This window comes from Labrus bergylta, chromosome 7 (genome assembly GCF_963930695.1).
Source record: "Labrus bergylta chromosome 7, fLabBer1.1, whole genome shotgun sequence".
Lineage (NCBI taxonomy): Eukaryota > Metazoa > Chordata > Actinopteri > Labriformes > Labridae > Labrus > Labrus bergylta.
In genome coordinates this window covers 10051895-10068270 of record NC_089201.1, presented here as the reverse complement: position 1 = coordinate 10068270, position 16376 = coordinate 10051895, and the positions used below count along the sequence as shown (strand labels likewise).

Below are 16376 nucleotides of genomic sequence, written 5' to 3'. Positions count from 1 at the left end.
CAAAATGTCAAGAACGTGCTGTGTCTGTATATGATTTCATGCATCTCCAGGCCTTTGATGTTAGGTGTCGTGCTGCGTTCAAGTGCTCGAGCTCACCTTGTTATCACGGCACCGGGATCAGTCATTATCATTAGCCTTTCCGTGTGTCTGCAGTGATGGACATTTTATACCTTTATTTTTTTTTTGCTTATTTTTCCAAGGTGCTCCCCTTTTTATTTCTTCATCTCTTCACTCCGTCTGTTTTTCTCACATTTCTTCACACTGTTGGCGGGAGCTCTTTATTTCCTGCGGGCATGGCAGAAAACATGCTGTGGCGTGGAATTATAATGTCTCTCAGTGATGCAAAAAAAATTCCAACCTTATTGTGCCGCTTCTGTCATAACATAAAACCATTTAACATGAGATTTGAACATGTGTGCAGTGTTGGACACACAAAGAGTGCGGCACAGTGTTGATGTTAGAGGTGTAGGAGGAGAGAAAGATTCTATCTGAGGTTATGTGTTCCTATCGTCTCATTAGAATAAACTCAACCTTTAAACCAGGTACAGACACCAGTTTGTGCCTCGTTCAGATTAAAGATTGTTGTAGGTAAAGGTCAGCATGCGGCAGTGACATATAGGTTTTAGGTTTATTTATTTAAAGTAATAAAAGAAAATGTACGTCTGAAGTGTCCACATTTTACTCAGGTCAAAGATAGAAGTTTAAAGCTGCCATAGTAATGGAAACACTCTGAACTGAGGAACAAGCAGCAGAGTCTAGGGATTGAAAATCCATAGGTCCATCTGTAGGTCCATTAAATTGTGATATCTGCCATTAAAACGTGTCTTCATTCATTCTCTGTAGATCTTAAAAGTCACATGTCTGTTTGACTTTTGGCCGTCAGAACTGATTCGTGTTTCCTGACACTTTGTGGATTTATTGACGAATGAACACAAATAAGACAAATGACTAAAATTATTCTTTTATTTTTTAATTTTTACAGCTTGGCCTGTGCTAATATGACGCTGTATCAAGTGGGTGCTATAGACTTATTTGAAGTCTGGTCAATCATAAATTGAATAAAACAAACTAAAATAGCTAAACATATTGCTCTGGTACTCATAGTGCAGTTACTTACATTTGTCCTTCAACACATGATGTGACCATACAGGTTGTTTGTTCTCACCTTTCTATACAGTACGACCCACAGGAGGGCGTCACACTTGAAGCACCCATTTAGATGGGTCCTCACAGCTACGTGTTTGTACTGGACAAACACACTGGACACATGGTTCTCTTTGTGATACAGTCAATTAAACTATTATGTTAATTTTAGAGAAAAAGCGATAGTGGTTTGGGTTAAAATTAGCTACAAGTTACGATACAATTGCAAGCTGCTGTTCCAGCAAAACACAAATGATTTTGACAGAGTCATCTCCTAAACCTGAACCCAAAATGGACTTCATCACTCTTTGAAAAACATCACCAGACTTTAGCCATTTCTCCTAATCATTACTGTGAGTCACCATCCATCACATGATTAGATGGGTCGTAATGAGCTGTTGTTCAGATGACCTGTATGGCTGTGTTTTGTATGGGCAGCCTGTTTTTCAATCTTTTACCACAGGGTAAATAAGACTATCTATATTTGTGTATAGCCAAATCTTTCACAAAGAAATAAACAGTTTATTTCACCAAGCAGGTTCCACTGAGATACTAAAAACTAATTATTTTGGTAACATCTAAGAGACGTTGCACAGCCTATTGCAGCCCCTCCCCCTTACCCCACGATGCAATCTGGGAACTTTATCATCATCACATTAGATGTGAAGATGTGCAGGACGGTCAATAAGTCCTGAGGATTTCAGATCTGTCAAAAAAAAAAAAAATCTATGGCTTTGCTTGAGTTTGTCATCCCCGGAGTAATCAATGCTCAGTCGTTAGCAGCTCAGATCCTAAAGGCTGAGGAGAAAAAGCTGATTTTTATTGAAGCTGAATATAACCGATCGATGTCCTGGCCTGTGTGGATGCTTCCTCTTGTGTGAGGGGTTTGGATTGGAGGCAGCGTTGGGCCATGGAGCTGTGATAAGAGCCCACGCAGTGTTGAGCGAAAGTGCAAAGTTGATTAAAAGTGTTTCCTCAACGGTGGGTAATTCTCGTCGCTCTGATCAATAAGTGGCTCCTCTCCAGTGCGTGACTCTGTGTCAGGTACTGTAGTTTTTCTCGAGAGCTCGCACATCCTCCTCTCCTTCCAATATTCTCCTCTTTCTTTCTCTAAATATCCTCTTTTAATGTTTCTCTTCACAAGTTGGCGATTTCCCGATACAGACGTGCCTTCTCTTGCTTTCAGGTCTAATGTATTTTTTTGTGCGTTGGGTTATTAGCGTGAGAGCTGCGAGGCCTGCGTCTGTTTAATCAGGCTTGTTGAGCACGCAGGTTTGATGTGTGTTGTCTCTGTGTTTAATCAGCGAGCTGCGAGCTGCAGGTTTGATGTGGACGGAGAGTTAATAAAGCAGTATCTTTGGTGCCTTCATCAGCAGCAGCACTTTGTTCTGCCTCTCCACGCTCCTCCAAGACAGACAGCTGCAGTCTCTGCGCTGCAGCTCCAATACTCCTCTCTTTCCACATCTGTCTTCTTCGTCTCATCTGGTGGAGGACGGATTCCTCCTCAGCCAACTTGTTTTTTTTTTTTCAGTTTGACACCTTACATTCAGGTCCATCATGACTTAAATGTTTAAGATAAATGATGTACAGTTATTACAGACTATTGGATGTAGACAAAAAGAGTCATCACAATGGCCATATGCCTGAGATGATGTTTGCTTGTTTACAGACTTAAAGGAACAATGTGCGTCATTTTACACATAAATACACGAGAAGTGCGAGTCCTGCTGCCGTGTTGTTGTCTGTGATGTGTTGACATCAGGTAAACATGGACGGGACCTCCGGCTCCTCCCCTTGTGTCTAAAAGCTGTTTTAGTCAAGCACTAGAGGAAAGAAGAAGACATTAGAAAGAAGAAAGAGCGCTAACATTAGCCTGCTAACAGAACAGTGCAGGCCAATTTTGTCCACCACATGCGCTTGACTCCTTCATGCAAACTCGAGTGGAGAGGGGTTGGAGGCGTGTCGCTGGAGGAGAGCAGAGGCTTCAGTATGGCGGATGTGCGACCAAACAGCAGTTTGTTTTGGTTTAATTCTCAAGGGCGACATCTACTGGAAAAAAAAGTGACACATTCTTCATTTAAAGGGATACAGCAGTGTATCGTTTAAACATCTGCATTGGCCGATAATTGCCAGGTTGACAAACAAGCCCATAGGAAAATAATCCGACACTGATGTCAGTAGCCTATATGTGTATCTGTTGTGTTGCATTAAATCAATTCTTGCAGGCTAGTATACAAATGGTCACTTGTGGGACAAACTGCAGTTTTTGAATCTATTTGTCAGTTTTATTATAATAATCATTCTATTGATACATCTAGGGCGTGTTAATAAGGAAGAATTTAAAACTATTTTTGTTCCCATCGGTTTGTAAACTTGGAAAAGAGCAGCACTTTCTGGAAAGCATAAAGTAAACATGTAGGGACATCTGAAAGAAAACAGCCGTTTCTTTGTTTACAGTTTTCTCTTTACAAAAGCTGATCAGAGACACAAGTGTTTCTTTGTGGAGACACTGATGTGAAATCAAATAAACTAAAACATGTGACACTCAGATTATTGTCAAGAAGGACCTGCCTACAGGAGTGTAAAGTCTGATCACTACAATAATCATAGCAATCAAATCGATAAAAAAAAATGGATTTAAAAGTCATGACATCAGTGTAATGTAACAATAAGTCACTTAAAACAAAAGTGGATAAAGATGATGAGCACTTCATCCACTGCAGATGAATATTGGCTTTTCATAGTCAGATTAAAGGTATGTTGAAGGCCTCTGAAGATTTGGTTTGTGTTTGAAATGTGTCTTTGTATCTTCATGCATTGTTGTTTTGTTGTAAATGACGCCTCTGCAATAAAGGGAGACAAAGATTTATTTTGGGCTTTTTGTGCCTTCACTGGAGGGATAGGATAGTTTGGATACCGTTTGAAATCAGGGAGAGAGAGAGAGAGAGAGAGAGAGAGTGACTGATGTGCCGGGTAAGGAGCCACAGGCTGGATTTGAACCCCTCCGTACATGGGGCGTTCGCACTTACCACTGCCCCACTGGCGCCCCGACAAATGTGAGACTTTGACAATAAAAAAACGTAGTGATGTTGCTTCCTCCTCTAGAGATCGTTGCTTGTGTTGTTCTTACTCTTAGATGTTCGTCTGTTAAAAGCGTCTGCGAGGTGAATTATAGAATGAAGTTCAATCAATCAACTAAAACTGCAACAGTTGATATTAGTCAGAACTTTGACTGCTTTGCTGAAAATAACCGTTGCAACCAGAGTATCCAGCTTCAAAGTTCACTGAAATCAAATCAACTTGTATGAATTGAGCTAAAACCAATCTGAGGCCGTCCATGAGATCAGTGTTATTTTTAGTCCCTAAACTTCCTCCTTTTTTTTCATATTCCACACTTCCCTTCCCCCTGAGAATCCAAAGTTTGGTAATGTCAACGAGCTTGAGGCTGAACTGGATCCTCCTACATTAAAACCTAGAAAGTTTCTTTGGTGCTGTTGGATAAGTCTCATGCTTAATTGATCTCCCTCCTACAGAGATACACATGTGGGCTATGTCTTCTTTATTATTATTTCTACATCTCTTCAATGAGTTTGGTCCCATTTTCCCGTGGATATCACGCTGTAACAATTAATAAGGCTTTAACTTTTAAACGAGCCAATGAAGTAGAATGTGCCGCACTTATCACACTATCCTTTCTGCCAACTATCCGAGGCGAGAGGAGAAGAGAGAGGGGGGAAAAGAGAGGGAGAATTTATTTCTCCTTGGATAAAAGAGGGGAGAAAGTGGAGCTGAAACTTTTCCGCACCATTTGATGTCTGAAAGCAGTGATGCAGCGATTGATTCATTAAACCCGAGCCGTAATGAGGAGAGAAATCATAATTCAAACTTACATTTTTAAACAGGAAATATAATTGGAATTTTATACAGAGAAGTCCCTTTGTACAATTATGATTAAAGGGAAATTAATTGTATGAAAATCTCCTTATAGATACCGAAAATTAGATCTAGCAAAGCTCAGGCGACAGAATTCTAAAAATATTGTGTACAGGATCGATCTTTTTCTTTCTCCTCTACTCTTTTTTTTTTCTCCTCTTATGAAGGTCCAAATCTAGCTGTGTTAACTTTATCTGAAATTACAGTGAACCATGCAGGCGTGGAAGTTGAAATTAGCCTAAAGATGTTTCATTTACAAAGACAGAAACACTTTGTCAGCTGCCGATTGTTTCCCGGCATTATCTCTCGCCTGCTTTTTAATTGCTTTGGAAGTGAAATTAACAGAATTAGAAAAATTGCCTCTCCCTTTCTCTACAAGCTTCTTTATTCATGGGTATTGTTGTGTGCTTTGTATAGATTATAGACTCCTTTTGTTCCAGTATTGTAAATATATACGCCCCCCAGTCACGGCTTTAGCTCAGAAACAATCCCCCTGTTCGTTCGACGCAACCTACTGCAAATTAATTTACAACCTGTCTGGATTGGGGGGAGAAAGGCGGGAAATGGTTTTTCTCTCTGTCTTCATTTCACTGTGATTCAGTTATTCAAAAACAATGTGCCCACCCTCCTTGACTTTCCAGTACATCATTATTATGTACGTGACTTGTTTTCTCCCTCGGCAGTCGGCGGCACATTCTTCTTCACCCCCTAATCCTCTTAAAATGGTTACCCTGAATTAATAATTCTATCATGGCGTCCTCTCGGGAGAATCGAGCATGTCATCCGCTGCAGATGAACATGCCTTTTCATAATCAACAAGCCTTGAAACACTTAATAACTCCGAGTCAGTCTTAAGATACACACAAACATGCTGTAAATATAATAATGGCGTACAAATAAAAGGATTCTGAGGAGCTGTTGATGCACTGTACAAGCAGCTGAGGTGTATTCATCATATAGAAGGAGAATAATTAATGAAGCAATTTAAAAAAGTCACATTAAATCCATATTAAGTGACTCCATTTTTTGGATGTAATCTTCAAACAGGCTAAAATAGATCAAAAGTATTGTATAATTACTATGGTCAGCAGGGATTATGAAACTGTAATTGATACAGATCAGCCCTGCACTAATCACTCTTTTAGCTACATTTTTAGGTATACTGTAATTTGGCTTTAAGGTCCCCCTTGGCTCCCTGCTATTAATCTTGTGGATTATACCGTACAGCGTGTCCAATTCTTGAAACTGTTTTTTGAATGAGTCCAGTTATAATAAAAAAAGACAAATTGGATCTGTGTGTTTAGGGTATTTTTCCCCCTCCCTTTTCTTTAGTGCCTAAAATCATACGGAGCTTGTTTAACAATATCACTTTCCTTTATTTCTTTTAACCTTCCTGCACCAGGCAGTTTAGACTTGGCGCCCATGGGGGAGGTAATTAAACTGAAATCCCTCTCTCTCTGTTTGCAGATTTAGGAGTATGACAGTGTTCTGTGATTGTGCCAGAGACGGCGATCTGCTTCATGAAGATTCGAGTGATATTCTCAGTGTTCATGAACTAAATGTAACCCAAAAGTGCAATTTGGGCTGCTGTGGCTCAGTTTGCAGAGTCCGTCATCTCCTGATCAGAAGGTCGGGGGTGCGATCCCCAGCTACTGCAGCTACATGTCCGATGTGTCCTTGGGAAAGACACTTAGGCCCAAGTTGCTCCCGCTGCTTCAGCGGCGCCGTGTGAACGTGTGTGAATGGGATTAGTCATTTCTGATGGACATTTTAGCAACCTCTACCATCAGTGTTTGAATGTGTGAATGTGTGAATGTGTAGGTGTGACCTGCAGTGTAAAAGCACTTTGAGACGTCAGAAGACTTGAAAAGAGCTATACAAGCTCAAGTCCACTTACCACTCACCAATTCTCATAGCTCTCATATTTAAGTCTCAAGTTGAATTGATAAACTTGTGTAAACTGCAGGTCACATTCTTCAGAGGTAACATGTACTGTAATGCTGTAAGTGTCCTCTCAGACATGTTGTGTATTGGGGTGTTATAGTTTGCAATGAACACAAGTACAGGTTGGGTTTTAAATATTCTCTCTTCTTCCTCCTCCAGGTTCCCTTGGGGATCTCGATGGCGGTGAGGAGAACACGCCAGACAACCTCAGCCTATCAGGAGAGGAGGGCGGAGCCTCGGACCCTGATGATTCAGCCGAAGGTGACAGCTCCAGCCCACCACCATACACACCTCTGTACAATGAAGGTAAGAAGACGAATACAAAGTCAATCTCACAGCAGTATATAAGAGCAGAATAATCAATAAAAATAGTACGAGGTTTACTATTTTGACATTATTGAAACTCAAAGACTGGTCCAACAAAGACTTGAAGTCTCTTGAAGTGGAAATATAGCTGAAATATGATTGCTGGATGGAAAAAGGAACCGTTCTTAATTTTAAAAAGTGGCACAGCTTCCAATTATCTTGATGAACTCCTTGATAATGAGTAAAAAATGACACTAATTGCTTGTTTGGCTTGGTCCAAAACCCTGAGAGATTAATTTCCTGTCATAGACCACTCGTCCAATCAGCTTCTTATGATTTAAAACCAGTACTGGAGTCTTTGATTTTGAATATTTTTCAAAAGATATTTTCCTTGACCTTGATGCCTTTATTTGTCAGGAAAGTGGATAGAGTAGGAAATCAGGAGAGAGAGAGAGAGAGAGAGAGAGAGAGAGTGGGGAATGACATGCGGGAAAGGAGCCACAGACCGGATTTGAACACAGGACGCCCTCTTAGAGAACCATAGCCTCTATACATGGGGCGCAATGTAACCGCTAGGCCATCTGCGCCCCATCACAGACCCCTTTAGACCAGAGATAGTCCCTTCAAAGAATAAAGATACAGATGGTGACGATCTCACATCTCTATCATGTTGTCTCTTTTTGTGCCCAAACAATTTTAGCAATGTCAGCCCGAGTATACACTGTCAGACGTTTTCATTGTTGTCCACCGAGTTTTTCTTCACAATAATGTGTTTAGTCGAGCTTCTCATCAGTTAATAATCCCTCTTCCACATGCTTTTTCTGTCAAATATGCACACTTGTTCACAGAGCGATGAAGAAGCAGCAGCATGGCAGTCTTTAAACTCTAACTTGAAAATGTTACAATAGTTTGTTCTGTTTACTTGCATGTTGGGATTGTTAGAAATGTTTCAGGCAAGCTATGCAATCTGTCACATTAAGAAATTTAAACACATTTATTTAAAAAAAAAGTTAGGAGAACATCAAATAGTTTCAGCGCAACATCACACATTTAGAAAAATGAAAAACAAACTATAACACACACAGCTCTACACAAAATCTAGTTGTGTGGTTTACTGACAGTCATTAGTGGTTATTACCAGATTTATCTCGTCATCAAGACTTGAGGTCTTTCTTGCATCAACAGTCTACCTGTTATCTGACAGGAGATGGTAAATGTTACACAGAGACAACTTAAAAAAAACTCTGAGGGACCTTTATGAGGTTGCAGCCCTTCCACATGTATCACTATTTTATCTCTATTGTGTCTAAACGAACAAAAAAAGAAAAACTCTCTGGGTTCAATCTTGGCTCCGGTGGATCTGCCCCCTCGTGCACCTCTTATCCCGAGCCTCCCCCTCGCACAGTGTGATAGCAGCAGAGTTTTCAGTCATATTCTTTTGACTTATTCAAGATTTCACCAGCTGTGTTTTTTAATCTCAAAAATTCCTGCTCTTGTGAAATTTTTGGGGCTGGAAGTGATAAGCGTCTGTTGGTTGGCTTGGTTTGATAAACCCATGGAAATTCTGTCAGGTGCTAATCGAGACGAGATTAGAGATTAGCTGTGCTATGTGGGTGTGTGTGTGTGTGTGTCTGTGGGTGTGTGTGGGTGTATGTTTGAGGTGAGGAGTGGGTTATGTGTGAATTAGATTGTATAAAACGAAGAAGATGAGAAAACTCAGGCTGGCTGAACATGTGAGAAAGTTTTTTTTTCTGGTGATAGAAAACTGACGTAGTGTCTTTGTTTCTGCAGTGTATGGAATCAGAGAAGGGCCACAAAAAAATACAGAAATATAAATGATAAAAATCAGCTAAATAACAAAAGAAAAGTGATTACAAGCAATATCCTTAAGATCCATAAGATATTTCACTAGCCTAGCAAGTTCCACCCAAAGACATGATTGACAGCTTGCCCCCCCCAAGGAAGGAAAAAAACTGATGTAATATAAATTAAATACATATATGAAAAAATGAAAAATGTAGATTACAAGAATGTCTATTTAAAAATGGGATTGCATCAAATATTAATGTATAAATTAATATAAAGATAATAGACCTAAGTAATAGACCTAAGTTGTGCAAATAAAATAAAAGCACTCAAAGAATTGTATTTAATATTTTATTACTCTCCTGGGTTCCTCATATACTTACTGTAAGTTATTTGATTTATTTATTTCTGTGTCCCAATTTATTTGATTTTAGTACAGATTTTTTGTGGCACTCCTCTGACTCCATACTAACAATAAAACACACGCGCACACACACACACACACACACACACACACACACACACACACACACACACACACACATATCCCTGTATCACACTGTTGATTTACTTCTACTCTCTCTCTCTCTCTCTGTTCTCTGGGGTTCCTCGGTTGCCCAGCGCTGGCATTATCAGTTCTCTGTAAATCAGCCATGTTTGACGAACCTGCTCTTTCAACCTGGGATCAATACCAGGTCTTTATCTGGGCCACTGCTGGCTAATAAAGGCAAGGCCTCTTATCCACCATCTGGAAGAGAGAGAAAGACACACACACACCCACACACACACACACACACACACACACACTGCTGATAACCACACTGATAACTTTAGCAAGAAAAACACATTCTACTAGTAACAGGACCGAGCACTCTGTTGTCTCCATCACAGCCCCTCCTCTACCTGAGCCAGTATATTAATGCTGATACGATGGATCCATACTCATTTAGCTTTATTGAGGAAAACTACTTCCCTTTTCCTCTCATGTAATATTTTACAATCATTTTTCAACACGTATTGCAGTATTGCTCTACAGTTGCAGAAAAATTAAGGTTCTCGTTCATAGCAAGCAAATCACACTTCTCCATCACAGGAAACCAGATAAAATCCGCTTCAGGCTGATTAGTCAATATGTTACCTTCTGATGACCTCTGATCCTGTTGCCCTAATTTGAACCAATCAGAATGAAGTTTGTTGACCACAACTTGTTCTTTCTCATCAGAATCTGATCAGTGATATGAAAGTGTGTGTGTGATGCATAAAGTTGCAATCACTTCTCGTATCATCATGATGGATAATTAACCGTGGACTGTCTGTATGCTATGCTAAAGTATGAAATAGTTCTGTCTGTATAAACAGATTATTTACACATATCTTATTTTAGGTACTACTAGATGTTGCTGCTGTAACTGAAATTGTGATGTTAGAGCAATCAACTTTTAAGATAAAGAAAGATAACAGGACAGAATGGAGATGGAAAAATAATGAAGAGTTCTAGCTGTACACAAGGAAGTTTGGTTACAGTTCATGGTCGGCATCAGCTATACATTTTGAGACCTACCCTTGGCCACATTTTAGGCCTTTAGTGCAGTGATCGTTTGTGTAGGTATAACAGTGATTGTGCTCTATGGCAAACATGGTGGCTATAACACTTTATTCCCATACTCCACCATGTTTCCCAAACGTCCTGACTCCTTCATGTCTGCCTCAGTAAAGTCCCAGAGGAGAAAGACAGAGCAGAACTAACAGACACACTGTACGTTACTATACTGCATCCTCATTTACATTTAATTTTTATTTTGGTGAGGTGAAAAAAATCTGATTATTCTTTTTTGCAAAATTGATTAGCCCCATCTAGCACTCCAGTTGACCCTGACCAAACTTGATGATACTGTCACGTCATATTGAGAAGTTAATTAAATTCACACACTTTTAACATATTTTCCTCAATATATTACTTGACAGACACCTCATTATATATATATATATATATATATATTAAAAACAAAAAAAAAACACATAGATTGTGTATTTTTCAGCCAGGACTGATTGCCACAGCTGTAATAAAAATGGGACAGAGAATCTGATGGTGGACTGAATAAAGCCTCTGAGAGAGAATACGTGCACCATGATTAATCAGGATTTCAGTGTCATAATATATTTAATTATGCTTTATTTGCTTTAATAAATGAAATGTGAGAAAGTTTAATTCAATACTATTCAATTTTATTTAGCAGTGCTAGCTTAGATTTGGGACACCAAAAATGAATTTCTTAAAACTCAAAGAGTTTATCCCTGTTTCTTTTATATTCTCTGGAGATTGACGAGAAGATATCTGATTTTTTTGTCTGTAGATTTTTATCACTCTTCATGAAAGTTTGCACAGCACTTCCTCATCATAGATTATGTCTTTGTAAAGCACAGTTATGACTCCATATGCTGGAGAACATTGCTCTACCTGTTTGAGTCATATAGACATAGATGATATCTAAACATAAATGCTACTTATTTTTTCTATTGTCTATTCTTAACACACCGTTTAATTTTCTATTTATGTCCAAATAAATCATGCCCTACCCCTACTCACATTCCATTTGTGACCAGAGAAGACCTCTTCCTGTCACTACTTTTATACATTTTCAATAAGAGGCTTAAGTGGAGCAGTCTAGACACTGACAGGTTGCTGTTTGGTGTTTTACTAGATCAAAGGCTTGAAGCTCCAGACATGAATTTAGTTTCAGTTCTCCGCTTCGGCGGTGCCACCAACATAAAGACTTCATGAGTAAATATTAAAAAAACAAACTGTTAGGGGGCTCATATGGAAGACAGAAAAGACTTTTACGTTTTGAATGAGAAGACATAAAACCAAAGAGGTTTGTAGAAGTTAGGAGGCGAGATTGTTGGGTGACTTTGCCCTGCAGGTGTGACAGGGGAAGTTCAGCTTATCAGATTGATGGAGACTGTCTCACTATTGGGTGGAGGGAGGGTGGGAGAGAGGGAGCGAGGGGTTGGTTGGTTGGCAGAAAAGTGTCTGTCGACTTCTGCTGATACCTGCCTCCCTGTCTGAGATGATATGGGAGATAATATTGATAATATTAAACGCAATAACTGTGTCTCCAGCTCCCCTCCCTCGCTCCAGCCCCTGCAGGATAAAATCAATGTGCCATTCAATGTGATTTATAGCTGAAAATAATGGCACTGTTTAGGCAGGGGGAGGTGTGTGTGTGTGTGTGTGTGTGTGTGTGTGTGTGTGTGTGTGTGTGTGTGTGTGTGTGTGAGTGAAGGTCTGCTTGCTTTAGTGTGTGTACAGTATGTATGAGTCTTGCATGGACAGGTGGACGTGATGTGAAGATGGATGATGTGTGTGAGTGTGTGAGTGTGTGAGTGTGTGAGTGTGTGTGTGTTGATTTATTTGACGATGCAGATGCAATCTCACGACTGTTACATTAATAACAGTGTGCGAGTGTGAGGGCGTCACATGGTCGTTTATGGCTGCTATCGATCGGCTGTTATCGCTGTTTATCGGAGCGGGAATGCAAGGGTAAACACAGGCTTTGTGCAGACAGTGGAGGTGTTATCGGGGTGGTGGCTGAGGACAGGGTGGGATTTGGGGAAGGGGAGGGAGAGCTCAGAATGGGAGCCAGGAAGGAGGGAGGAGGAAGGAAGTACAAAAGAGGGCAAAAGTTAGAATGAGGAGGAGGACTGGGTTTCTGACAAAGCTCAGAAGAATTGAGGAGTTAAATTTATACCTTTTTAAAAAAATGTTTATATAACGTTAGTTAAACTCTACAAGTTCTCACAGCTGTTAGATATTTTTAGAAAGCTGAACTGAAACTTTTAATTGACAACAACAGACACTTAACAGAAGTGGATTCCAAACTTCATTTAACACTAGACATGTAATGCCGACCATATTTTTTATTTTTAAAATAAATTTAGTCGATGATTTTACAAAAACTGTGAATCATGTTAGGGTCAAAATTAAAAAGACACAAACTAGCTTCCTGTTGATATTTTTCTGGTCATTCGACGAATGCGGTCGAAAGAGCCAAAGCTAGCCACAGGTTGCTAGATGAACATTATTAGTATAGCAGGCTGTTTGTGTGGCATTCTCTTCCTCCAAACTTCTTTAAACTGCCTTTGGCACCAGAAGTGACTGTGACCAAACTAACAATGATTCCTTACAGCAACGGAGCCCCCAACAATTACTCCACCTTCAGTTGAGACACCCTGACAGCAGTCTCTTCCTTGGGTTCCCTCCATGTTTATAGTTTACGTTCTTTTCCTTCCATTCAGGTGCTGAAGATAACCCCCCTTTTGGTTGTTGACAGTGTTCATGTGATTGATATAAGTCGTCCATTGATTTAGCTGGTTTTGCAATTGCCAGCTACGCTTTTTGGAGCCAGGTGTGACCATAATTTTCTTAAAAGGAATACTGATTGCATCATTTCAGTCCTAATGATTATTCATGTAGCTTAGACGTTAGTTATGTGTAACAAGTATGGAAACAAATTAACTTAGTTCTTATTTTCTAATCAGATGATCAGATTTTTTACCTGTCCAATAAACTTAAAGTTTTACTGTAGCACAACATTACTAACTGTTGAAGAGAAACTTATTAGTGAGCTTAATAGGGAAAGCTTAATGGGGACTGTTTCCTGGCAGTCAGCTTTTGAGTCAGCCTAACCCTTGGCCTGATAATGATGCAAGAGAACAAGAAGAGAGTGATCTTCAGTTTAGATAGCCAGAGGTGCCGTGATGTAACTATTAATCTAATCTAACTAATCATGAGTCCTGCTAATAGGGAGGGAGCCAGCAGTGTGATGAACTGGCTGATACCGGCTGCACAGCCAAGGTTCAGGGTTCACATTCTGAATATACACCCTGGATAAACACATCATACACACACACACACACACACACACACACACACACACACACACACACACACACACACACAGGTCCAGCCACGTGCAGAAAACCACACACTGATCTCTTTGATCAGCGAGCAGGAGGCTGTGTAATCAGCTTGATCAATGGCAGGGATATCAGTGCTGATTAGAGGAACACAGGCAGCCTCAGTCTCTGCTGAAGGTGACAGGCCGAGGGGATGAAGGGGAGGAGATGGAACGATAGGACGGAAGAGAAAGATGAGAACAATGAGACACAGTGAGGAGAAAGCTAGGGAAGGATTGGAAGGGAAGAGGGAATGAAACACTGGTAGAGGTCAGAAGGATGGAAGGAGCCATCAAGAAAGAAGGATAGAGACGTTGTTTCCGATGAGTCTTTGATTCACCAGAGTTGCGATGACAATCAAAGGGTTCACCTCTGCAAGGTGTTGTGTTACAAAGCTCAGGGAGTCATTTCACTGCTGCCTTTGATCTACAGACAGGAACAGCTTCTGCCCAGACACACCCGGCACATATACACACATTTGACACACACACACAGGTTTCAATCTCAGACTGTAAATTTGAGGTTTCACCTCGGCCTCACCAAATAGCTGCTGTGTTGGAGTCTGGAGTTAGCCATCATGGGCATCACCGTTCATTTTTTTTGTGTTTGTTTTTTAAGCCAAGAGTCACCATTGCCTGTTAGGTTAATAGCTCATTCCATTTTTTGTCACAGAATGAGATTCAACAGCTGAGATGTTAAACATTAACTTTAAAAAAAGTAGCAAACGAGCCATTGTGCACCCACATCAAGGGCGGGTGCACCCACGTGTTAAATAACTCCTGTCTTCACATTTTGACACCTATTTCTTAGGAGAAAATCTACCAACAATTGTGACTCCTTTGTAATCGCAGCTGGCAACACAGCGAGCAATCTTATTTGGTCAACATTTGCATGAACATTTCACAGTGCACCTTCAGCACAAACACGGCCACGATTCTCAAATTTAGTGACTTTTTTTGAGCTGAGGAAACATCTAGCAGACGGCCTACAACACCCACCTGTCAATCAAAGTGGCCTTGTTATTAATTATGCAAAGTTTTTAGCCTTAATGTATAATTCATGGAAACATTTGACCATGCACAGTTGTCATTAATAGAAATATTATCTTTAAAGAGCAAACACAATGTTTGTAGTTACTACAAGGATATTTATTTTAGATGTAAAGTTGGGCACCGTAACAATGCAGGCTACAGGGATGGACTCGCTTTCAGAGCCTGCCTCAAGGGGCCACGTGAAAAACTGCAGTTCTAGAACCTCAATGTTGACTTCTTTTTTCAGCCCCAGACCTTTGCAGCTTGGTTTCAGTCAATGACATGTTTTAAAGCCGGTTCCAAAGTTTGTGATGCTTCACTGTGATGCTTCACTGTGTTCAACTTGACTATTATTATTATTTATCTAGAGCCAAGGACTCACGACTCTCGAGGAGGCCCGGATGATGAAGATGAGGACGGAGAGGAGCAAAATTCGACGCACAGTGGTGGGGAGGATGAAGAGGAAAGGGGTGAAGAAGAGGAGGTGTCACATTGGAGGGGTCCAGGTCAGTAAACTCTTGAAGAGGTCCTTCACTTGAAGCCAAACTGAAAAGGTTTGAGGTGGATACCAATACTGAGTTTTAGAGGGAACAGTGTAAAGATACTGATATAGCAGATACTGATATGTGAATATGTAATGCACTAATGTTGTGCATGAATTTAAAGTCTTCTTTAAAATTCAACCTTAAAGCTGACTCAACATAATTTGTTTTTTTGCCTCGGTCTGTTCAGCTGTGATGTTCTGCCACATGTGCTGCAGATAGTGCTAAGAGGAATAAACAATGTTATCCTAACCCACTCTTCAGGACAGAAACATGAGATGACACTACTTCTAAATGACCTCAAGCTCTGTTTTCTGCATTTTGTGTTCTGTTTTAGAAGTGCTCATATGGGAGAAACCTACCAAACTGATACCAGTATATGTGTGTGGAGGGTCTATATGGGCCTGATAACAGAAATATCTGTTGTACATCCAAGAAACACTCTGTGTCATAAAGTGTCCAGAACATACAGTTATGCTCATGGTGATATGAGCTCTTATGGCACTACTGCACTATTTTCTTGTATTTCTCAAACTTGAACACAAGGTTTAAGGTTAAGGTTTATTTTGGGCTTTTTATGCCTTTATTTAGATACGACAGTGGATAGAGTCAGAAATCATGCAGGAAAGGAGCCACAGGTTGGATTTGAACCAGGGCCGTCCGCTTGGAGGACTGTAGCCTCTCCACGTGGGGCGCTCGCATTAACCACAAGGTT

The 16376-nt window shown here is 40.3% G+C and overlaps 1 protein-coding gene across 1 annotated transcript in view; it reads left to right on the top strand.

Annotated features, from left to right (window-relative positions):
• zfpm1 (zinc finger protein, FOG family member 1) overlaps positions 1 to 16376 on the top strand; it is a 103110-nt gene that overhangs the window by 34557 nt on the left and 52177 nt on the right. The window contains exons 2-3 of the mRNA XM_020642751.3: positions 7180 to 7326; positions 15488 to 15625. Coding sequence (XP_020498407.1) covers positions 7180 to 7326; positions 15488 to 15625 — 285 coding nt within the window. The remainder of the gene's footprint in view (positions 1 to 7179; positions 7327 to 15487; positions 15626 to 16376) is intronic.